Source organism: Pungitius pungitius, chromosome 15 (assembly GCF_949316345.1).
Source record: "Pungitius pungitius chromosome 15, fPunPun2.1, whole genome shotgun sequence".
Classification (NCBI taxonomy): Eukaryota; Metazoa; Chordata; class Actinopteri; order Perciformes; family Gasterosteidae; genus Pungitius; species Pungitius pungitius.
The window spans coordinates 17,112,318-17,138,395 of NC_084914.1; the positions used below are offsets into that span (position 1 = coordinate 17,112,318).

The window sequence follows — 26,078 nt, forward strand, 5'->3', positions numbered from 1 at the left end:
AGAATTTAGAATATTCAAATCTCTGTCAGAAAATCAGATCTCTAAATATATTCCATAAGAAAGTAGACCAGTCATATCTCTAGCTATATTTTTAATTCATGAACGATTCTTGAAGATCAGCAAAGTGACTCACTCACTCTCCTCTCGACATTCTCTCTGTGGACTGCTATGTGTATGAAATGGAATTAGGACCCTGTATTAAATTTACAACCATGTGAAACATGTAGGATCTTGAAGCCTTTTTTTCAGAACTCTGGAATGTACGGAAACTTAACAAACATTCGTAAACAGTCGTCACACCTTCAAGAACGGGCCAATAAAGATGGTCTAACATGAAGCTGTTCGGTAAAGGAAAAAAAGATTGGGGGCCGCTGCTGTACAAGACCCACTGTCTTGCTATCAAGAGCCTTTAAGTAATTGTTTTTAATTTTCTAATAACTAAAAATAATAATTATAATAATTTTTGCCAAAATAATAATGTTCATTATTATTATGTCATTATTAGTATTGCATCGTTTTCATTATTATAGTTAAGATATTGTAAACGTCTAATAATTATTTGTAGTTGTAGAACACTATTGCAAACCCACTCCCAGTGACAAACACTTCATGAGTCATTTCTGGACAAAACATCTCAGATTACTGTGCCTTTACGTTGACTAAAAATCTGCGGATTCTGTATCCGTCATCTCCTACATTCTGTATTTTGCGGTATCCTCTCTGCAAAAGTAACATGTACCCCTGAGCATAAAACAAAAAAAAGACTAAATGAATCGGTTTGAGAATATATTCCCTTGTCTCGCAAAGCATAACTCATTCACAAGTAGGATTAGGGTTGAAAGCATTGAGGCAAGATTTTCACAGAGAACCTTGAAGGGTTATGTGCTCCTCTAATGCCCCCGGCTAATGGTAAACAGTATGTGGGCCAGCTTGTCATTATCAAGTGACTCTGGATTCAGGTGAAGATGCTCATTGTGAACTTGCAGCTCTGCTCGCTTTCAACACCCCAAACCTCTCATCATGACTCCCTGCTCCGAACAAATAGGCTTGTGCGGTGCTATGGGGAAGAGGGCAGGAGTGCAATTGCACTTTCTCTCACCTTCCCCTAATCTCCTATTTTGTTTAAGGCACACTAAACCTTTTAACTTTTCTCCTTTCCTTGAAAAGACAGTTTTTCTTCTTATTTATTTTAACTATTGTAAAAATGATAATGGAGTCAATCCAAAAGAAACTCAGGGATTCATGAATAAAACTTTGAAGGATGGATGATTTAACGTCATGTGACTGGCGTGCCCACATCCTGCCATGTAGGCATTTTGGCTGAACACAACGGAGCATAGAGCATCTAAAGGGTTTTTCACAGACTGACGAGACAATAAGTCGGGTAAACACTTTTTTCCTTTAAGCAGTAACAAATCCTGATTGTCTTGATGAATTATCTATTATTATTATGAAATGTATAAAATAACCCAAACATGAGAACGGTTATAAGATGAAAATGGATTAGACATTGGAAATACATCAATACACTAACATGCTTTTTTGAAAATGTAGGTTTTGACTAGCTCAAAGATTCCACTAGTCTCACATCCCATCGCTCAGGATTTGTTTTTAAACAAATATAAACACATTGCTATGAAGGTTTCATAAATGAGGCCTAGTTTCACAAATGATATATTATATTCCAGCAGAAGACCTTTTAGTGGATCCCCTCTCTGAGCAGCTGCACCGCTGTTAGGTAAATACATTCAACCATTGAATCTGACAACTAATAATGTCCAAACTGTTATTTTTCCAACAGGGTTCTTCCTTCTATATTTTCTTTTTTCTTGTTCAAAAACTTTAATATAAGTAAATTCCCTCTACTTCAGCAAGAGCAAACACCAGAGCTGCAGGTGCAATTAGCTCGGTGCTAAAACCTTTTAATTAACACCATCTATCATCATTAGCCAAATAGTCAGCCGACAGTTAACTCTTGGAGAGCGCAGCGAGGAGGGAAGCAAATGGTGTGCTGCTCTCCACTGCCTCTCCAGCACAGTCGCCTTCAGCCCTCCTCGACAGTGCTCAGTCAATGTGGAATAGCTCAGAAAACACACATCAGTCTTAATCAGCTGCAGTTAATCAGTGTGCAGCTACCGGCCGCCGTCCCGTGACTCGTGGACCAAATGCTGAGCTAAAAACAAATCGCTGCTGATGCATGTGATAGCTGCAGTATAAGTGTTGTAGTTTTCCGTATTCAAATTAGGTTGACCTTTTGCTAGGGATATGTCATAAAACTGCTGCTGGATTTAGAACAGCTTTGCCACCAACTATAATAACACATAGAACTCAATCTGCGTTAAAGACTCAACTTGAGTGATTTTTTGGATGCTCATTTCTTAGAAGTAGGATGGCTATAGTGTAGGATGAGATCTGTAAAATTATAAATATGATCACTGAAATCTGCATATTTGTTATGTGTGAATGTACTCAAAGCAGGAACAATACAGAAATGATTCACACATCCATACGGAAAAGTAAAGATGTGTTCATAAATCTCACGAATACATCTCTAATGTGAAGTGGCATATATATTTGGATTTGTTGACAATTTAATGCCATTATTTTCCTTTTAGTTTATTTTAATCAAAATTGCAGAAACCAAAACATGACACGCAACAATCAACTCTGAGACAAGTTCTATCTGTATCTGTTCGCTTATGAATTCCATAATATCTTTCCACACACATTCTGCATGAGGAAAAACGGTCTCAATACTGAACATTTGTAACTCAATTTTAAGATCAGGACTTGCTGATGATGAGGGTTGCTATAATGTATTTTCAATTGGATAGAGTATGATGCAAATATTGCTACTATGAATATCTCCTACGCTTGCAGCGACTTGTGAGAGATGACAGTTAGCAGCCCGAACAGTGCAAGATTTCTTGGATCGACCGTAATAAAAGGGTAAACTGGCAGATAGATGAAAAACACATACAGATGCAGATAGAGAAGTCCCTGGAAAATATCACACTTATTACTCATATTGCGAGAGTGGGTGTCTTCTCCACTGCCTTTGACATGAGTGAGTTATATTTAAGCTCCCACAACAGATTGAACTCAGAAAAAAAAACAAGAAAGAGGGAGCCTTTCTTTTGTTTATGCAGATATGTGTTGGTTGTAATGCCATTAATATCTTTTTTGTCCTCCTGTCCTTTGTTAAAAGTAATGACACCTCACCTGCTAGTATTTTAGCATCTACTGAAAACCACAAATGAGAGCCTTTAGACATATCAACTGTTCAGTTTTAAATATGAATCAGCTAAATCAGAAACTGTGCTAATATGCAATACAACTCAGTAAACCATTACTTGTAAGACAAACTTATTTTTTCATCCCATGCCTCACACAGATTTGGTTATCCATTTAAGTCTGGTCCAAAGTATCTGCTCTCCTGTGTTTATGACTGAAGAGGTGAGAGAAAACAGATCATTTTTCCTTTATTCTATTCTTATTCTTAATAACTCTTTGTTACTGTAATACTTAAATCGGCCACATGAGGCTATGTACCACTACTTCCATACTTTTAGTCCAACTGTTTTCATGAAGGTAAAATCAACAATCTTGTAACAATTCCTTTAGAATTACTGTACTATTGCCAGCTGCAATTTATCTGCATAGCATGGATCTAATGTTAGCTGAAGAATACATTTACATTTGGCAAACCAGTGTGTCACTGAGCCAATTATCCAAATAAAAAAATAGCATGAAAGCAATACCATTACATATTGTAACGTTATTGTAAAAATGAGATATGTAATGTCATCTTGCTGTATTGGCTAATGTAGGAATCCATTTGAAATCTAACAGCTACTTTGGTATAATATATTATATTTGTTTGTAGAATACAGGATGGTTTTGGATAAAGTAATGGCCACACGCTGCAGAGTAGGGCTGTCAATGGTTATTCTATATTCGAATAGTTGTTAAAAACAGATATTCAAATGGGAAAATTAATATTTGAATGTAAAAAAAAAAACACACCAGCGACGCGACTGTCTGCTATTGGGGTGGGCATGCTACTGTACTGACTTTGTATTGCATGAATAAGATCAACAACAGCTTCATGCACTGTTTTTATTATTTGCAGAGAAGGTCTGTGGTCTTGGACATTAGTTCATTTATTTGTTTTTATGTAGATAACATATTGTTAAAATGAAAGAAATTACCTCTACAAGTAGTTATGTCTCGTTATATTAAATTGTCCTGTTATTAACATGCCTAATGCACAGCCAGATATTCAAATATGTTTGAATGTTTTTTTTAAGTGAATATTCAAACTGCAGGCCTACTGCAGAGGAGTAGACAAAGCGCTGTTCTAGCCCTATATTTGTGTTAATAAAACAAGTTGCGCTGCGACTCTGGCCGGGCTAGAGACATTAATTGGTCCGTAATGTGAGAATGAACCTCCTAATGAAGAAGTAGCTTGACCATATGCTCCCTGGGGGGCCCTTCCTTCTGAGGAAAGCTTTGTTATGGTTTGTGCTGAACGGTTAGATTCTGAGCTTTCCTTTTGAAGACCAATATGCAACTACTACAAACCACTTACAGCCCATCGCTTGTCTTTACAAAAGCACCATCTGAACGTTCATGCATATCTAGAGTATTATTAAAAGACTATTGTATGTCTCCTTATGTTGGCACAATGCATTCAACAGCATAATTACAATATTTTGTTGTTGGTAATAGCAACCTGTTGACCGAAAACAGGCATTGTAAGAAACAAAGATACACTAAATGTTCCTCCCTGTGTGCATTGGTGTGTGTCTCAGGGAGACTACTCATGGGAGAATGCAGTGTCACCGAAATGCATTAATAATGTGCTTATATTCACGCCTCTTGTTTTTCCATTAAATTTATGCACATGAGGAGGGGTCTGTGGCCTACTCTTTCTGCTGTTTTTTTGCATAATCTTCACATACCTTGGTCTGGGTTATCAGCTACTTAAAAAGGACACATTTCCATCCTGCTATCATAGAGAGAAGCATCTAAAGCCTTTTCTATGTTGCACTCTTTTTTTATTATAATAAATATAATACGATTTCCGTAGAGCGGGAAACTGCAGCAGTGCGTGAAAATAATTTGTAGGTTGTTGATGAGAAACACCTTTTACTAAGATGATTTGTAATTTGGCGTGTTTTTCACAGATCAGAACAGTGCTGCTTTTATAAGTGCCATTTAAGCGAGATGTGGCATTTTAATTCACACATTTCATGGCAATGACTGATCTAAAGGTCTTAGATATTGATACCAATTATGTCACCACCTTAACTCAAGTCCCAACGATAAGTTTTATTATTGTTACATTGAAATAAATATGAAAAAAATAAATAAACCAGATGGCCCTTGTGTTGCAATTATATATGGGAGCAATAAGGTTGGATTGGGTAAATCCTTTACATCACAAAAGGGTAGAGGGCACTGTTTTTACAATTCAAAAAGCAATAGCAAAAGAAAGCAACGTTGACATAATTTATATTCAGCCATTTTATGCAATGGATCGCAAGCGTACATTTCGATCAATAGCTTTTAGTCCATTTAGCCCATACTGACAAGGTATCCATGCCATTTGTTTGTCAGTGAATTTGCACTAGTTATTTTTCTTCAGGTGTTTCTGGAAATAACCGTATCGACTGTATGAACAATCCTCTTTGAGCTGAAGGTGCCGACCCTCATTTGCATAGAGAACCAAGTTGTATGCATATAATGGAGATTATATCCCAATACAACTCCCTGCTAGTAGCGAACGTAAACGTGCCCATTCATTTTATGACTCAAATCAACAAAAGTTTTAGGGAAATAAAGTCAGGCATTTGGGACATTTGAGTCTCAATCAATTCCGGCATTGACCTTTTTAGTCTCCGTGTTTGACTGTGTTTATATGGGATTGTCAGCTCTCCCGGTACCCACCTTATTAACGTCTTAATAATTTCAGGGAGTTCAGTCACTGGAAGGTGAACAGCCCCGCAACAGAGAAGAGAGAATTCCTCAAATCTCCGCTGCCCTTAGCGCCGGAGTTCCTGCGCAACCTGCGGTTGCTGGGGCGACGACCGACCCTGCAGCAGATCAACGAGAACCTCATAAAGAAGTACGGGACCCACTTCCTCGTCTCCGCTACACTGGGAGGTGAGGTGACACACTTGGATGCATTCTAGGGCAGGGGTGCCCAATAGGTTGCGAAGCCTGTACCAGTCGATCGCATGTTATCAATAAAAATAAATGTGTGTTTGGCTCCGGGAGATGAACGAAATTAATGCTAATGCGTAGCGATCCTTGCTTCCTAACGGACGTATTTAATTTCACTCCAAAACAACCCAGGCTGACAACAATACAGTAAGGACCACCTACCCTCCCCCCGCCCGGGAGGGGTAGATCACCAGTGACTCGGTCAGTTGAAAAGTAGCTTGCGAGCCGGAAAAGCTGTTCTAGGTGTAAGGAAAATGATGGGATGCCCGAAAAATAGGGTAGCTGGTTATTATTCTTCTCTGAAGAGTTATAGCCATTGTGCAAGTGCACTGCTGCAGAAGTTCCAACATTGCGCACAGCAAGAGCCACAAAGCAAAAAAGGAGGGATTCAATTGTGAAAAAGGATAGAGATGAATGCTGCTCCAGACTATTCTATATGTAATAAATGGCCTCCACTAAATGAGCTAAGCCTGTCTGCAAGCTGATTAGACCGTGGCTGTGCAATTGCTGACTCATCACTAATTTTTTATTTTCTCTTCTGTTCTATATAATTTTATTTTGCTTGCTTGTATGTGGCTGTCACACGAGCCCTGGTTAGAGTATATTTTTGCTGTTTTCAAGTGAAACAATTGTGTTGATGCCTGATCACAATATATACATAAGTATAGTCACACATTAACATTGAAACGTGCTTACTAATGATATAATATGCATTTTGATATATTTATTACTTTTTGACATTGATCATTTTTTCATAATTTAATTAATTTTGCTTCTTAAAAGCGTTTTCATCTTAATAGCTTTTTCTAAAGCTATGCCCCAAAATGCTTCACTGAGACTTCTTATGGACTGTGTATAACAAATGAAGATGTAATTCATGCTTTTCCAGGATTTCAGACAATTCTAGCTAACCTCCTGTTAGGTAACAGGATAGATCCATCTTCGACCGCTTCCCTTTCCAGGGCCACATCTACCAGCTCTGACTGGGGGATCCCAAGGCATTCCCAGGCCAGTGCAGAGATATAATCTCTCCACCTAGTCCTGGGTCTTCCCCGGGTCCTATTTCCAGCTGGACGTGCCTGGAACACCTCCCTAGGGAGGCGCCTAGGGGCATTCTTACCAGATGCCCAAACAACCTCAACTGGCTCCTTTCAAAGGAGCAGCGGCTCTATTCAGAGCTCCTCAACCTATCTGAAAGGCCAGCCACTCTGAGGAAACCCATTTTGGCCGCTTGTACATATGACCTAGTTATCTCGGTCATGACCTAATTTTAATGACCATAGGTGAGGGTAGGATTGACTAGTAGATTGAGAGCTTTGTCTTCCGGCTCAGCTCTCTTTTCGTCACAACGCTGCGGTAAAGAGAGTGCAACCTCCGCCCCCCGCTACTCCGATTTATTCCATCCTCCCCTCCTCCCCCCAACTACGCCTCAATATCCTCTCCATGAAAACCACAAACAAGATAGGGAATGGATGGCCCCAAGTAAGGACCCCCTTACCCCGTACTCCCGCAGCACCTCCCGCATATGACCCGGTCATTGCCTTCTCCAGGTCCACAAAACTATGTAGACTGGATGAGCATACTCCCAGGCCCCCTCCAAGGGCTGGTCCGTCATTCCACGGCCAGGACGAAAACCGCACTGTTCCACTTCAATCCTTGTTTCGACTGTCAAGCGAACCCTCCTTTCCAGCACCTTGAAGTAGACTTTACCAGGCAGTCTGAGTAGTGTGATACCCCTGTAATTGGCACACACTCTCTGGTGCGCCTTTTTGAAGAGAGGTACCACCACCCCAGTCTGCCACTCTTTTGGCACTGTCCCAGACTTCCATGCAATGTTGAAGAGGCGTGTCATCCAAGACAGCCACTGCGGAGTTGTTTGACTACCTCAGTGACCTCCACCGGACAAATTGACGACGATCCCTCCTCCACCACCATAGTAGTTGGATTCAGGAGCTCCTTCCACCGCCCAATAACTTCCTCAGTCGTGGTCAACAGGGTCTCATCCCTACACTCTAAGAAAAAAATTGTTGGATTTACGTAACTAAGTAATGTCAACCGGTTGCACACAACGGTTTTGTTTAAATAGGAAAAGCAATGTACTATTAATGTGAACAAGTATTAAGTAATTATTTTACTTTTACTACATTGTCTAAACACAACCGCATTAAGTTGGTTTTACTGACTTCATTTATCTCAATATTATTGAGTTAAATTTACTTAACACAGATGAATATTCTATATATAAGGTAGATTTGTGTACCACAGGTGACAGTGTCAAATAGCACAATAACAGACCAACAAATAATGTCTTGTAATGTAACATTTTTGTTTAGCATCAGTCCACAGTGCAAAAGCCCTTTGTTTTTCCTTGTGTAAGGATGAACAGAGATTCAACCCAGTTTTTATCCAGTCTTGTGCCGATGTGAGGGTTTTGGGACAGAGGATGTCGCATGTGTAAAAACCGTAAAGCCCTCTGATGCGAATCTTTAATTTGCGATTTTGGGCTAAACTGAGTTGATGGAAATGTTACTCCTGCAGTTTGTTTTTGAGGACCTTCAACTTAGTGGAGAGATTTTTCCCATACAATCCCATCATAACTTTCTGAAGAAACTAGAAAGTTTATTGCAGGTCCTTGGGGTAGGTCAAATTCAAAATGTAGATCAGGCCAAACAGGGCAGCGCAGCCATCTCTCAGGTCTTGCAGCAATGTACATCCTCCAATAATGATGCAGACACCTTCAGATGCATCTGTGGCCTCATGTTTCGCAACGTTGCAGCAAAATCAACATCCTTAAAATGACAGAAACTATAGTAAACATCTGTATTATGAATGGATATTTTCAAGAATCGTTAGGAGGAGTGGAAATTGTGTTTTTCTTTTCAAGAAATCTGAAAATAGTAAAGAGACAAGGGAGCTAAATTATCCTATCAGGAAAGACTTAGTTGTGCCACAGAACTCCATTGTAACCATGACCATATTTTGGTAGTGAAGAAAGAATATTTATTTGCGCACACACACACACACAGTTTGTCAGGACATTTTTCCTCTACTTGCTCAATTCATGGTTTATGGGGACACACCTTTCCCTTTGTCCCAGAGGGATGGAAATGGATGTAGGGAACAAAGCGTACTGTTCAGAATTAATTTCTGGTGAAAGAGTCAGGAGATCTGAAGACTTGACATTCTACAGGACTGTGGGGACGGGGCTGATTCTATCATGATGGTGATTTATAAAGACCACCCTTATTCATGAGGACATTACCAGTACACATACACAAACGTGACCAGACCCTTGGTTATGAGGACCATCCTGGGGATGGGTGGCTATGTACATATACGTGTGTTTATCAGGGCCCCTCCCCACCACGAAATTAGAAGGCCTTTATATGAAAATACGTTTATTGTAATGTATACCATTTTCAAACATTACATATTGGCAATATATACACTCACCGGCCACTTTATTAGGTACCCCATGCTAGTAACGGGTTGGACCCCCTTTTGCCTTCAGAACTGCCTCAATTCTTTGTGGCATAGATTCAACAAGGTGCTGGAAGCATTCCTCAGGGAGTTTGGTCCATATTGACATGATGGCATCACACAGTTGCCGCAGATTTGTCGGCTGCACATCCATGATGCGAATCTCCCGTTCCACCACATCCCAAAGATGCTCTATTGGATTGAGATCGGGTGATTGTGGAGGACATTTGAGTACAGCGAACTCATTGTCATGTTCAAGAAACCAGTCTGAGATGATTCCAGCTTTATGACATGGCGCATTATCCTGCTGAAAGTAGCCATCAGAAGTTGGGTACATTGTGGTCATAAAGGGATGGACATGGTCAGCAACAACACTCAGGTAGGCTGTGGCGTTGCAACGATGCTCAATTGGTACCAAGGGGCCCAAAGAGTGCCAAGAAAATATTCCCCACACCATGACACCACCACCACCAGCCTGAACCGTTGATACAAGGCAGGATGGATCCATGCTTTCATGTTGTAGACGCCAAATTCTGACCCTACCATCCGAATGTCGCAGCAGAAATTGAGACTCATCAGACCAGGCAACGTTTTTCCAATCTTCTATTGTCCAATTTCAATGAGATGGTGCAAATTGTAGCCTCAGTTTCCTGTTCTTAGCTGAAAGGAGTGGCACCCGGTGTGGTCTTCTGCTGCTGTAGCCCATCTGCCTCAAAGTTGGACGTACTGTGCGTTCAGAGATGCTCTTATGCCCACCTTGGTTGTAACGGGTGGTTATGAGTCACTGTTGCCCTTCTATCAGCTCAAACCAGTCTGGCCATTCTCCTCTGACCTCTGGCATCAACAACGCATTTCCGCCCACAGAACTGCCGCTCACTGGATGTTTTTTCTTTTTCGGACCATTCTCTGTAAACCCTAGAGATGGTTGTGCGTAAAAATCCCAGTAGATTAGCAGTTTCTGAAAGACTCAGACCAGTCCTTCTGGCACCAACAATCATGCCACGTTCAAAGTCATTCAAATCACCTTTCTTCCCCATACTGATGCTCGGTTTGAACTGCAGGAGATTGTCTTGACAATGTCTACATGCCTAAATGCACTGAGTTGCCGCCATGTGATTGGCTGCTTAGAAATTAAGTGTTAACGAGCAGTTGGACAGGTGTACCTGATAAAGTGGCCGGTGAGTGTATATATCTACTTAAGTATTGCTTCAAAAGATGAAGTTACAGGTGCAGTAATTTTACTGAAAAGGGAAATGTACATTTTTCTTAAAAGTTGTACTGTAACAGTTGCTTTAAAGAGGTTTCTTGGCTGAACTCTTACACACACCAGGAAGTTTGTGTGATGTTACACCACCTTTCCAACACTTGGGGCACTAGTGAGTAAAAAATCCACACACACTTTTCCATACTTTGAGACATGTGCTAAAAAAAAAGCTACAGGGATGCTACAGGGAGGCTTGTGAGCCCATATATGATGATAATCCTAGTGGGGTCCCTCATTTTGGGCCCCACAAGTTTGGTGTTCTCCCTGTCTCCCTATTTCCCTGCCCTTTTACACTACATTCTCCCAGTATTTCACTGGCTTCTCCAAATGTTGTGCAGCAAACTTTAAACAAGCTTCAACATGCTTTTTATTTTTTAGCAATGGAGTCTTGCGTGCATACTGGCCATGGCGGTGGAATGCGTTACTTACCGGTTTCTTTGAGACAACAGTACCTGCTAATTGCAGGTCTTTTTGAAGCTCTCCACAAGTGGTCCTTGGCTCTTGGACAACTCTTCTGATTATTCTTTTCACTACTCTGTCAGAAATCTTGCGAGGAGCACCTGGTCGAAACAAATTTATGGAGAAATTATTGTCCTTACACTTCCGTATAATGGCCCCAACAGTCCTCACTGGAACATTCAGAAGCTTAGAAATGCACCTATAACCAATGGAAACATTGTATTTTGCAACAATTAGGTTGTGAGGGTCTTGCGACAGCTCTTTGCTTCTATCCATCATGGGATGCGTCTTGTGTTACACCTTGGCAATGGGACCGTTTTGTAGGCCATCAGTTGGGACTGAACCAGCTGATATTAATTTGCACTGACTAGGGTCTGGATTGCTTTTTAGTTACTAATAGTTTTCAGCTGTTGTCTTGGCTTTCCATACCTTTTTTCACCTCCCTTTCTTCATGTGTTCAATACTTTTTCCCTGTGTCATTTCACATTATTACACATAATGATATTTCTGAACTTCTTTGTTGCCAACATCTGGTGAAAATTTCATGTCAATAGCTCCTTTGGAAATATATTTACTCATAAAAATGGTGTACAATACTTATTTCACCGGCTGTATATACCGAAGACCTTAAGGCCACAACTCACTGACGCAGCTTCAGCAATGGAAGTTTTAAACATTCACCACTCTGGTTCTATGTCCCCTACCTCCAAACAAATGTAAGAGAAGCTCCGCCGGAGGTGTGAGTTGAAAATCTTTTGGACCTGGGCCTCCTCCAGATACAGGATTCTTTAAGAAAAGACAATAATCAATATTTCCACCCAACTCAGGCAACATTAGGTGAATTTGAGTTAGTAATCCTCACATTCAATCTGAACTGACCAACAGGTATTAAGACAACCAATAATGAAAGGACCACAATGATTTTTTGTGAGAATTTTTTTTAACAGAAGCTGCCATTTGCTTTATTTATATAGCATTAGGCTGCTTTTGCTAATTTGTTGCTTATGACAGTTAAATTAGGCTGTGCCAGATTACTAATAGTTCCAGCTTTTCTTTATTCCCCTCCTTCAGATTCTGGTTTAAAACTCAAATTAAGAGTGTCTGTTGGATACTTTAGTGTGTGGGTGGGAGTTCAAAGCATTTCCAGTAAAAAATGCCTCCACAAAGCTGTGCCTACTAGGGCTATTTATTTAGCTATTTAGGTAATAGTGAAGTGACTGGCAGTAAATTCGCAACACATGGGCACTTTTGTATAAAGAAATGACTCATTGTTATTTCATGAGGAACATACTAATCTTTTTATTTCATCCTCATCTTTGTAAAAAAAACTCAACAACAGAAAGACCTAAATGGTGTTCCCCTATAAATCTTTATCTATTAGCCACATTGCACGGTGGTGTCCCAGGCTAGATGGTTGTTCTGTGAGAATTTTGCATGTTCCCTTACACACTCCACCGATGGATTACTCTTAATGCCGTGGGTGTCTGTGAAAAGTGAGAAAATTAAACATTCCTATATAAAAAAAAAATTAAAAACTAACACCATTTACCGACCTGCTATTGTTCCACAGGAGAGGAGTCTTTGACAATTTTCCTGGACAAGCAGAAGCTGAACAAGAAGTCGGAGGGTAACAGCAACACCTCAGTAGTGTCTCTGGAGCTGCTCCATCAGCTGGCCGCTTCTTACTTCACAGATCGAGAGAGCACCCTGAGGCGACTGCACCATCTACAGATTGCTACCTCTGCCATAAAGGTACTGCACACATGCGTGCGGCGAGCAACTTTACACTACACTCCTATAAAACTGCCTTTCAGATGTAGCGCTCTGTGCCCACTCCCGTCGTCCTCAAGGTATGCACACCATCACCATCATTGCTGAAGAGCAGAGGTAGAGATAAGTGAGAGTGGGTTCATGTTTTTGTTTTTGGCTTTATTTGCAGCTGTATCATACAAATAGTTAAAAAATCATACATTGTGATTTCTTGATAATTTTTCTTAGATTATGTCTCTCAAAGTGGACATGCACTGACGATGACAATTTCAGACCCCTCTATGATTTCTAAGTGGAAGAACTTTCAAAATAACAAGGTGTTAAACCCCCACCATTGAGGCTGTCCAGAGCAAGAGATGTCTGCGGAGGGCACGCAGCATCGAGAAGGACAGCTCTCACCCCAGCCACAGACAGTTTGCCCTCCTCCCCTGATTGCCACACACCTTCCTCCAGCCACTGAACACTTGCACTGTTATTGCACAACTATTTCTTACTGTACATATCTATTTATTCACGATTACACTTTACATATGCACATACTCTGCACTTTTTGCTATTTTGCACTTCTGGTTGGATGTTAAACTGCATTTCGTTGCCTCAGTACTTGTACCCTGTGCAATGACAATGAAGTTGAATCTAATCTAAAAAATACTTATTTTCCTCACTGTATTAGCTTATTGGCATTAACGATTCAATATCACGTTAACATATGACAAAACTGATAAAAGTAACGCACCTATAAACCTGATAACCTGAGAGATATAAAGCCGCTTCCCTCCTCCAAGACTGTTCAGGTAAATAGTCCCATTTTCCAAGACTTGCATTGCAAACACCCTGTGATTTTTCACTACCGCCTACATGGACACACATTCAAGTGCACAAACACACCTCCAATCCAACTTTAGAGGGGGGCATCCTTTGCATGTGTCTGGTAAATGAGGATCTCTGCTATGCGAGCCACCTACCTTGTCCGTGTACTGCCAGATCAACTCATCACCAAGAGGATAGCGACACAGAGTGGGATATACTTGACCTATTGTCCATGTACGCCTCTGGGCTCCGTGACGCTGCAGCGCCGCGTAGGAGGTGGTAGCGAAATACACTATCTTTATCCCTGGTATTAATGTGCAAGTTCCCTCAGTCAACATCTAGTTGAGTGTTTAGTTTTGTAAAAAGAGAATTAAAAAAAAAGAATCTCTAACACCTTTTTGAAATTTGAAAGAGCGGGGTTGCTGCCAATATTGTACTTTTATTCAAGCGCTGCTGCATTCATGAGTCAAAATTCTATTGTATTTTATTTTGTATAGCCCAAAATCACAAATTGGAAAAGACTCTCCCAAAAATAAAAAACAACTTTCAATGGAGAGAAAAAGAAAGATGAGGGAGAACAGCAGATGAGGATCCCTCTCCAGGAATGGACAGAATGAACTTGGCAGGACCAGGATCAAAATATAACTAATCAACTGTGGGGAAGAAGGGGAATTATTGATGTGCATTAATGAGATGTGAATTCTTATAGGAGGAGAGAAGATGTTAGTGGGTCCCAAGAAATCCCCCGGCAGTCTTGTCTAGCACATGGGTGTCAGAATTAAGGACCATGGGCCAAATCCAGGCCGCCGGATGACTTTACTATTGTGAGAATTACAGAGACATAAATTACATTTCTATAAAAGTAGCTGCTATTCCTAATCAGTCCACGGGGGGTGTCCACTGTTAGTGAGCACATGTGGGGGATCAGGTTGATCACCAAGGCAGTTTTGGTAGATTGCCTGTCATTGGAGAAGAACTGCTTACTAATGGACAAACTTAATTTAATTTAACCGTAGACTACGGGGCGGGGGGGATGCTGGAGTACCTTGCGAGCTGTAAAAGTGTGTGCACCTCTTTGATCACAGCAGCAGCACTGCCCGCCTGGAAATTCGGTGCCCCTCCATACCCTATCATTCGGACCATCCACACCCTCGACCAGATCGTCACCTTGATTTTAACTGCTTGTTACATTACACATTTTTCATTACCTATTATTTCACTTGGCCTTCATAGTGCATTAACAAAGTGATAACATTGGCACAAACAAGGAGGTTAATTATATCAACTTTTTGGATCAGTCATTCAAAAAAATTCTGAAAGTAGGAGGAAATATTTAAAATAAAAACTTTCAGTTTGTAGGGTCAAAATATACCACACAGACTCACAGTCCTACCGAAAAATATGCACATTTTCAATAAAGATAAATAACCTAAATGGCCCAGGTTGAATGACCCACTTAAAGAAGGGCTCTTTTCAACAAAGCTCAGCTCAGAAGCTCATTGTCATTTAAGTTCCTTGCATGAGTTGCAAACAAGCCCAGCGTGTATTCGGTGTTACACAGCTCAAAGCTATCAGCTGGGAGGCTGTCATCGTTTCTGCAAACAAAAAGTGCAAAGTGCAGACTACAGGGATGGAAGTTTTAGCTTCTGATTGTGATCGGCAGGCGCACAGCTGGAAACAATGTCTGACTGTCCCTGCTACTTTCAAGGTTGAGAGTTGTTGTATAATATTGGACATAACTAATGTAAGCCGAGTTTTTTTAGCTACACACCATTCATAAATTGGTTTGATATTATTCAGCCTGTATCCAGCTAAACGTGTGACAGTGCAAAACCAGTTTAGCCAAAAAAAATACCTGGTTTACCTATGACGTACCAGCTCGCCATTGGTTAGGTTTCACACGTCTCGTTCCCTTCAGGGAACGAAGGCTACATACGTAACCGAGAGACGTTTTAAATGGGTCAGTTTTAACTGGGGTATCAGGACTCTAATTTCGGTATAATAAGGCAAAATTCTCCTCATAACTCATACCTCATGCCTTCTGACAGAACAGACCTCTGTAACAAGAATAAAGGAGGAGTCCTGTGCTTTAAATTGGATGATGAACAGGAGATAACTGGAGTTGTTTTGTGTACTTTTGTTTACCATGTTTTTTAGTCTATGGTTAAACTAAATGTTTAATTAATTGGTTGAGTTAAGGAAAATAAATAACTTTGTTAGTTTGGTGTTAGAATTTTGATTTGGAAAAAAATAAGGACTTTTTTCTTAAGCTTGCATTCTCTCTAATGGACATTTTATGGTTGGGATAATTAGTCAGTATATATACAATTCTGTCTTGAAAAAAATTACCCTCAGTAAACATTGTTTGAGTTTATGGTCTCAATATTATGGTGTCATTAGTTTCATGTCTTTAATTCATAATGATATTCATTTAGTAAGGTATGGTCCATTTAGAGTCAAATATATTATAAAGTAGTGTATGCTTTAGGAGGTGGCTTAGTTTTAGTTGACAGCTTGCAACTTTAACCTTTTCCCAGAACATGTACCATTCCTGCACTGTAAAATGTAATAGACTTTACTTGAAAAAAGTCAGGAAACCGATTGCGTAAAGTCGCTCATTAATTTTAGGTTGTTAATACTAAAAAGGCAACTTATGTAACTGCAGTCGACACAAGTACAGTTAACTTAAAATGATTAATTATGTTGACAATAAATAGTCAGTTCAGACAACTTAAAAGATCTGAGTTATATTAAGTAAGCAGTACTAATAAGGAAAAGTTACCTTTACTAATCCAACCATTCCCTTTACTTAAAAATAATCAGGAAACCGATTGCCTTAAAAAATTTTAAGTAAGCTGAACTAGAAAATGAATGCTCTGGAAACAAAGTTAGAGAACAGTTATAATGGAAGACAAAGTTTATTTCTGAGAAAGTTTTGTCCTCAAACATTTTCTTAATTTCAAACATGATTTGAAATGTGGACATTTTGCCCAAACCTTTAAAACACATTGACATTACAATGAAATAAACAGATTTTTCTGCCTTTCCTTTTAATGCTCTTAATGGCATTTGAAAGGTCCTATCCAATTTAACTATAGTCTATAGGAAATCAATCAAATATGAATCAATGTTCTGTTACTTGTTAATTTGGTTGTTTGTTGTGTTCAAATATTACAATAAACTAAACTTTTTCCGATCAGATTATAGTAGTATACTACTAGAAGAAAAAAAACATTTCTTGCATCATCAAAAATGTGGACTAGGGTGTGTAACAAACAGATAAATAAATGCAACAGTCAACTTGACTAACCCTAACCCTGACATAAAAAAAAACATTTTCCATAGTAAAGAGTAAGGGTAATGTTACAGCATGTCACAGACCGTGAACATCAGGAAGACAATCCCTCACTGCATTAGTAGGTTCTTGAGTGATTGTAGTTTGGGTTTGAGGGATTTTGATCCAAGTGAGAGAAGCACTATTTGAACAAACCCAAAGATGTTCCGCAGTTGCTCAGGCTAGTAGCCACATGGGATGTGGCAGATTTGAAGGCACTTCATCACGAGTGTTCCTTCCAAAATGATTGCAGTAGTTGTGGATTCAAGGTGCAGTCTTCGGGGGAATCAGTGTCAGGATTCCCATGGAGGTGTGCGACATGTCCTGACAGTCCTAAAAACAATAGCAGCATTAAAACCACAATTGCATGTCCAATTGCATTTCTATGGTAGAACACAAGTTATATTTGTGCCACACTAGCCTTCAGTTTAATGGAAGATTTCAAGATTTTAACATTTCACTCATTTTATCTGCCCCCTCACAAATGGTCTGGAGGAAGATTGGCAGGGAGCTTAAAAGGTTCCTTTTTGCATTATATGTATTCTTTAATATCCAGTAAGTATTAAAATATAACCCTCACTCTGCGGCCGAGAGCTCCGCCATCATACGGTTGTAGTTCAATTTTTCCTCGGTCAGCTGAACCGAACTAGGGTTGTTATGATACCAAAATTAGGACTTTGATACCTGCCAAAATATTACGATATTTTCGATACAATACCACAGATAAGATACTGGAACATTCATCTACGATAGTAATAAATAAAACATCTGTAAGGTTCGCTTTTTTAACACTTAACAAATGGCATTCATATTGGTATTAGCCCACAGCAAGATATTAATGAAAACGACATGGTAGAATCATAGCATTGATTATACACGGCAATGTAGGCCTAAAGCTGTGTGGGTTGGTACATTAAAGATGGACCCATAATTAGAGGACAATTTTACCCCTTTATTGAGAAACGACAATGAAAATTGCATCAAATGTGTATTTGGTACAATATGTGCATTCTGACCTCATGATCATAGAGGCCCACATGAGTGAAATTGTAGGTTATTTTGCATGTATATATTTCTGCTGGACTATTCAGTAACTTATTTGCTGTCTTGCTTTGTCTTGTGTTGCACTTGCTTGATGTTTGACTGTTAGGAAAGTTGTTGTCAATCTAACAAACCCAGCTACAGGGCTGCCATCTCTCAGGGTTTCCCCGTGTGACACACACGCTTTTCCAAGTTTTCACAGGACAGGACACGTCTCCCTGAGATGACATCTGCCTGTTGCATGTGAGAGCTGGAAGCCCCGCCCACCCAGTCAATAAGTGCAGGCAGTCGGACAGGGATTGGAACACTGAGTGCGCTCTGGTTGCTGCTTTTTTAATTACATTAAGTACAGTGAAGTTAACATTACTTACGTTAAATTGGTACACGGGAGTATTACTATTTTGGCTCGTTTCCCGATGAGGTCACTTCTTAGACAGTCAAGTTTTACTGCACCGTAGACAACAGACAGCAATAAGCAAGCAAACAATAAAAATTCATTCTTAGCAAATTCAAGAGTGGCGCTGAAAGATTACCATTAAACCTGCTAAAAAGCATGCAGTTAAACCTTAAATATAACGTTTATTCTAGAGTGTCTCACACGTCACATTGGTCTTTGTTTAATCTGAACAAACTTTAACAGAGAGCTGCTTTTTTCCACGGCCAAAACAAAAACAGTAAAGAGGTGCAACATTTTAATGGAGATATTTGCCGATCATATCTCAAACAACTACCCCAAGCGGCCTCCTTATGCCTTGCTTATCTTTGACTACATCTAAGTTTTCCTCTCATATTTTTGAGAGATGTATCACTTTGCAAAGCCTTGAAGTCTAACTGCCATTTCTTTCGATAATAAATGCCATCCTAATGCAAGGCAAAGTGTGAATTGAGAGACAGAAGGCTATTTTGAGGATGGGAAATTGGCACAGGCAGCGTCATTTGCAAAATAGCGTGATTAAGCTGGAGAATGGCTTGGCCAGAGGTAATAAAATAACTAGTTATTTTGTTCTCGCCTATTCATACAAGATGTTAATTTCTTTCCTCAGTGTTTTTTTTTGTATCAAGCTTAATCTTTTAACATTTCAATCCCTTCCAAATATATGCCCTTTGTCTCTTTACATACACTTGACTTTTGTCTCCTTTCCATTACGCTTCTCTCCTCGCAATGTTGCCTCAATTAGCATGGATACTGCGGATAATCTCTCGCAATTTATCAAGTAGGATTTTGTACATGTATTATATTTACCATTGTATGTTTGAAGTGGTAGGATGTCTGTAATGTGTGTGTGTGTGCACTCTTTTTAATTTACCTTAATAGAAATGTCAGGGGCCCTTTTTTATCTCAAGGTTTTTTTTCATGGTTCAGGAATTGTTAGGCTTTCTCACCGTAAGAACTCATTCGCAGACCAAGTTGCAAAACAAATATTTTTATTTTCTCCTAAACGGCTCCCAAAGTACTCTTAACAGGAATCAGAAATCAGCAACATTTGACATTAAGACTACTACTGTTGAATAAATGTAATTTAAATTAAAAATGAAAACAAATGCACAGGGGAATAGATACAAATTATAGTCTACACAACCGTGTTGTGAGTGTATATGAAGGTGAAAGTGCATATACATGTGGAGTGTGAAAGGGTATGCAGGGGAGTGACCAGTAGAAGGGGATGTCTGTCACAACGTTGTGGGAATGGAGGGAGGACTCAGGCGCGGAGTTGCAAAATAAAAAGGACTTTAATAGTCAAAATTTCAAAACCTAAACTCAAATACCACTCCACCCGAAAAAAGGGGAAGGAGGAAAAAAACCAAGATCTTTACAAAACGAAAACATGAACTATCTACGTGGCATGATGATGACAAGAAGAGAACTGTAGAAGACAGCAGACAATATAAGACAATTGCGCGACAAGAAGCTCACAAGGCCTAAATACACAAGGGAGGTGCAGGTGATTGGACACAGCTGGAAACGATCCGGCACTGCAGACAATCACAGGGGAAGACAGGACAAGGCAGGAAGTGAAGTTACCCGGGAACACAAAAGACATAATACTAGAGTTGGGCTGGATACTTGGCTGAAAGGAGTATCCGGTACGGATAAAGCACTTTTGCCGAGTACGAGTATTATACGAGTCAATATCTGTGCTCGGATTGAATATAAGTCTTCATTGGGTAGCTGTCTGCGTTCTGTGATTGGCTGGTAGTCACAACGCCCCTCCCCTACACACATACAGTTTATTGTGTTGCTGTGTCCCGCTCGGCTCACTCATACACAGAACTCCTCTCTCCCTCCCTCAGTCATCAGGTTCGCGGGTCTTTCCCGATAAATTTAAACGATTTCTTCGACTTCAGGTTTATTTTTCTTAACTAGTAGAGTTCAGGTAAACGTGGGGCTTGTTAAGACGTGGTGCTTAAGAATGCAACTCGCGTTGCGTCTCTGCCTGTCGGAGATTTTTTTTTTTTTTTACTTCACGCACTGACCTACTCTCTCTCTGCCGGTCATCAGTTTTCTTTTTTGGCTCTCTTCACGCACTCAGTGTCTGACGTTGGCTAGTTGTGTTGAATAACTAAATATTAATATTACAAATTAAGCCACACGCACACACTTCCCCTCTCTCATGATCATTAGTGATACAGAATAATGAGTGATAAACATAATTGAACAATGAAGGAATCCTGTTTTAACCGCAGAAATTACATGTTATTTAGCTGACGCTTTTATCCAAAGCGACTTACATTGTATTATAACCCATGCATTACATTTTTGCCTCGGGAGCAATTAGGGGTTAGGTGTCTTCCTTAGGGGCACATGAGGCAGCCGGGATTCGAACCACCCACCTTGCAGCCCCCAGCGCACTGCACTACTCCATGCACCACCATCTCCCCAATGCGTCAGTACAGTACACTGTTTTTCAAGTTAATCTATGATTGGTCATATCACCTGTTAATCAAGCTCCCTGCGAAGGGTCAATTGCTTGCTTAAAAAAGAGCATAACGGTTAAAGCCCAGCCCATTTCAAGGCAACCCGACAACTTATGGGTTAAATCCTTCATACTTCCGGGTTAAGCCCCGCCCAATCCGAGTACAGATAATTCATATGGTTCAACAGATACAGATAATGCTGTTCTCGCTCATCTCTACATAATACTACAAAACAAAACCCCAAACCGTGAAAATGTCAGAGTCAATCAATGGGGGACGCAGGCTCCGTTAGAGCCCGACAGCTGTTGTTGGAAAAATACACAATTTAGTGCCTACTGAGACTTGAATAAGTCACTGAATAGCCTTTTTGCTTCCTCTGTCCTTACTTTGGCCACATACTGTACATATACTATTTAATTAATTTTAATTTAATCTAAGTACTCCAATGCAGCTGACAAACTCACTAAGGGATCCACGCTGTAAATATCAAACATGAGTATATTTAAGTGACGCAAATATGGCGTTTTTTTCTAGTGATATTCAATGAGGTTAGTAAGACGCTAGGCACTGAGTTATCAAAGGCAGATTACTTGATTTGTTGTTTAGGCAAACACATCAAAACAGTGAATGTTACGCACTAGTACGGCACATGCACGGTCAATATTAGGCAGTGCCTACCCTGCATGCACGTCACTGGCTTTGTCTCCGCTGTCAGAGACCTTTGCCAGACTGCCAGAAATGGAAATCAAATATCTGCCTCATTCACCATTAATTTCGCAATGTACTGAAAAAAAAAACTGCAAGATATATTGTAAATAGATCTGTCCTCTCTGTTTCCTAGGTAACCGAGACAAGGACGGGCCCTCTAGGCTGCAGTAACTATGACAGCTTGGACTCAGTTAGCTCCGTGTTGGTGCACAGCCCGGAAAATAAGATCCACCTAAAGGGTAAGGCTGGAGTAACACACACACACATTTACGCCATTAATCAAGTATGTAATCTCAAATCTGTGCACACACACACACATCCCTGAAGAAAAAGATTTACTGAAGTATTTGACAACACATTGCCTCCACCTTCATAACCACCCTGCCAAGCCTCTGACCTCCTTTTTGTAGTAGTTGCCCAGGATGACCCTTTACGTTATGCTGAAGTAGTTTATATGTCTGTTCTAAGTCTCACGGGGGAAATATGTTATCTTGCTGATCTGTAGACAGACCAGCCATCCACCCATTCCAAGTGCACCTGCAGCAAAAAGAAAACTATGGTGGTAATCCGTAAACAAAAAATTTGTAGACAATCTAACAGGCTTGAAAAAGAAAGCTCCCCTTAATAAACCAGGTATAAGCCTGTGAGGGATCACATATAAGATATAACAATTTATTTAGAAAATTCTTGTCTGTGTCAAGGGTTATGACAAAGAAATGAGTAAGAAAGGACAGGTCAAAAATATAAAGACCAACCACACATTTGAGCTTGACATTTCCTCTGCAGATTCCATACCCAATATGTTATGATCAGTATATTCAATTCATTTTATTTTGTATAGCCCAAAATCGCAAATTACAAATTTGCCTTAGAGGGCTTTAAAGTCTGTACACATGCAACATCCTCTGTCCCGAAACCCTTACATCGGCACAGGAAAAACTCCCCAAAATATGAAAAAACCCTTCAATGGGGAAAAAAGGGATGAAGCCTTAGGGAGAATGTCAGAGGAGGGATTCCTCTCCCGGGATGGACAGACTGCAATGGATGTAATGTGTACAGAATCAACAATGTAAAAAATCTACAATACATTCAATTCCTCTAACAGAAATGATACAAGTAATTGCAAGTGGCAGGACCACTGCAGGGACAACCACCATCCACAAAAGATGTTGGTTTATGATGACAGTAATATGAATCATATTTAAAGTAATGATGATGGCAGCAGCAGGTGTCAGCAGAACCATGCCAGGAGTCAGAACAGGGGTCCGCAGGTTAGTAATTTAAAAAGAGAGGCACGTGTTCAAAAATTGGAAGCCTGGATGGGGACGTCCGGAAGAATTCAGCCAATCAACTTCTCTCGTTCTGGAAGATTTATTCATCAGATCACAGGTCAAGTATAAGCGCTGCGTTTGCAAAGGCAGGAGCAATCCTACCGGCCCGCAGGCCGGAAGAACACACTAACTTACATTCAATCAGGAGAGACTTGTTTAATAGTAATACAATAATTTATTACACAAGCATAAAATATGAATTGTGCAAAGTCTTTGGCGATTGGACTCCCTCATGACGTACTATCCCCGAAGGCAGGGATAGTGAGGTCCAATAAGCCCAATCCCCCTGGAGTCCAGACACTGGTGGAGGTGGTGTAAGGAATAGCAGCAACCTGATGACGAACCAGGAACAATGCTGATGCCAACTGGAGGTGACTGGGGTGGAGGAGGGTCGCTTCAGCTACATGCTGAAATGACAGCTGACGCCAACAGAGAGGAGAACACTTTTTAAAGATTGACAACGACAACGTGATTGGTTTAAGGAAACAGTGTGTAGAATCTAAGTGGTTACTCAAATGTGCACGCCCCCAATCAGCTGATAGAGCAATTACAAAGGAGGCAAACAGAGTCAGACCGGTTGTCTTCCTGACTGAATTTGCGCTTAAGCTACATTTCAATCAGGAGAGACTTGTTTAATAGTAATACAATAATTTATTACACAAGCATAAAATATGAATTGTGCAAAGTCTTTGGCGATTGGACTCCCTCATGACGTACTATCCCCGAAGGCAGGGATAGTGAGGTCCAATAAGCCCAATCCCCAAAAGACATTTATTTTCTACGAATAAGTAAATAAATGAATAACTAAATACCTTGCCCACTGCCGTAGTGAAATTCCTAAGCAAATGCCAAAAGTTAGTCATGACAGAAGTTAAACTTGCACGGGTTGATGTCAAAACAGAGGTAAGAGATCTGGTGAGTCAAAGCCCAGAATAGGACGTCGCAATGGACTGCCGATCGCCCACCGGGTTTACCAGACTGAGACTTAGAAAGAAGGTTACCTGGATGGGTCTTACGAAATCGGCCCCAGACCTTGAAACCTATGTTGCCTTGGTGGGACTTACGCACTCGGCCCACAAACTTAGGATGATGTCATCTTGCTGGGACTTACACCTTCGGCCCTCGACATGGCAACGATGACATCTTGCTGGGACTTACACATACGGCCCTCATTAGAATGATGTCACCTGATGGGTCTTACACATTCGGCCCCCGCCATAGTAAGATGACATCTTGCTGGGACTTACACATACGGCCCTCACTTGAATGATGTCATCTGCTGGGTCTTACACAGCCGGCCCCCTCCATAGTAAAGATGACATCTTGCTGGGACTTACACATACGGCCCTCACTTGAATCATGGCATCTGATGGGTCTTGCACACATGGCCCACAAACTTTGCATGATGACCTCCTGTTGGGACCCTACGGCCTCTCTTCCAAGGGACACTAAGGAACCACGGCGGTCCACTGTAAGGGGACGCTGAAGTGACCTTCCCACATTGCCAAGGGAATACACCACCACCACCAGTTATATGCATGCTTGCCTGTTCTTTTACCGCTTCAGGGATCTTTGCAAGTACCGTGTTATGGTCAGGCCGGAGGAAGCCGCCGACCACCGCCCTGTCAGCTGTGAGCTTGTCACTCACTTGGGTAGCTGCTGCAGCTCTAGCCCTTATTATCTGTATTGAGCGTGTGTAGGACAGCCTCTAGTGGAGCTTGAGCATGGGCCAGGTCCGGAGCCGCATGGGCGGCGATAGGAAGGCTGGAGACGGGAAATTGCAGAGACATTTCGCAACCTGCCAGTGACTCGTTCCCGGGGTGAGCGCTCAGAAAACGCAGGTTAGATCTACCTCAAGTGCCGGTGCGCAACCTGCGAAGATAGGGGGGGGTTTAAAATACTTAAGAGTAGTTAAAGCAGATAGCAGCTGCCATTCGACGTGCTAGTGCAGTTGCCGAGGCCGAGGCCGAGAGGATCACAACTCTGTTCATGACCCCAGTTTTTTGAGACCTGCTGGCCCTTGCTTCCCCATATTCTCGGAGTCGTGACGGAGTCCGCCAGATGGTCGTGTTATGTTCAATGAAGCAATGTTAGCTTGACTGTTCCCGTAAGACCACAAACCTCAATTGCTCCTAGGTGGCGGGTTAAATGAAAGATCTACTTCCTAGAACTGCAAACTTGTCATGTTGACCCAGATTACTGCGAGTCTAACCCTCGGGCGTGCAAGGACTTCTAGGGACACGAGAGAAGATCCCCTGCCTATATTGTGGGAACCATTTAGTGCTGCAGCACCCAGCATGAGGAATACTGCTACATCGGCAACCACCCAACGAAAAGAGCTTTCCTGAACCCAACTTACCATCCTCGATGTTTGTGACTGTAGGGGCTGCCGCAGTTCAACGTCCCATTAGTGGCAGGGATGAAGAGGAGATACCTTGGTTTATAGTTTAACGTAGATGCCCCTAAACGAATGCCTTGCATACTGTAGATACTAACTTCCTTAAGTGGACAATCTAATATTTCAGCCAGCTAAGAAAGTAATTTTAACCTTAGTTGATATTAATTCTGCACTCTATTGTCACACTAAATGCAATCATCTGAAGAAAGGAGGCCATGGTCTAGCCAGCTGTGGCTCTGACTGAACTTCCCCAAAAACGATGGCCTGCATTGTCTCAATTTGCTGATCAGAACCGCTGTTGTGGCGGTTACCCTAATCATATGAAACCCCTGCCATCCA

General features: G+C 40.9%; 1 protein-coding gene across 4 annotated transcripts in view; it reads left to right on the plus strand.

The window, feature by feature from the left end:
- The window catches only part of brinp2 (bone morphogenetic protein/retinoic acid inducible neural-specific 2), a 196,646-nt gene that overhangs the window by 116,444 nt on the left and 54,124 nt on the right, over positions 1-26,078 (plus strand). For all 4 annotated transcript variants that reach the window (XM_062557655.1, XM_062557657.1, XM_062557656.1 and 1 more), the window contains 3 exons: positions 5,978-6,168; positions 13,002-13,183; positions 22,144-22,249. In XM_062557655.1, the coding sequence (XP_062413639.1) occupies positions 5,978-6,168; positions 13,002-13,183; positions 22,144-22,249 (479 nt within the window). The remainder of the gene's footprint in view (positions 1-5,977; positions 6,169-13,001; positions 13,184-22,143; positions 22,250-26,078) is intronic.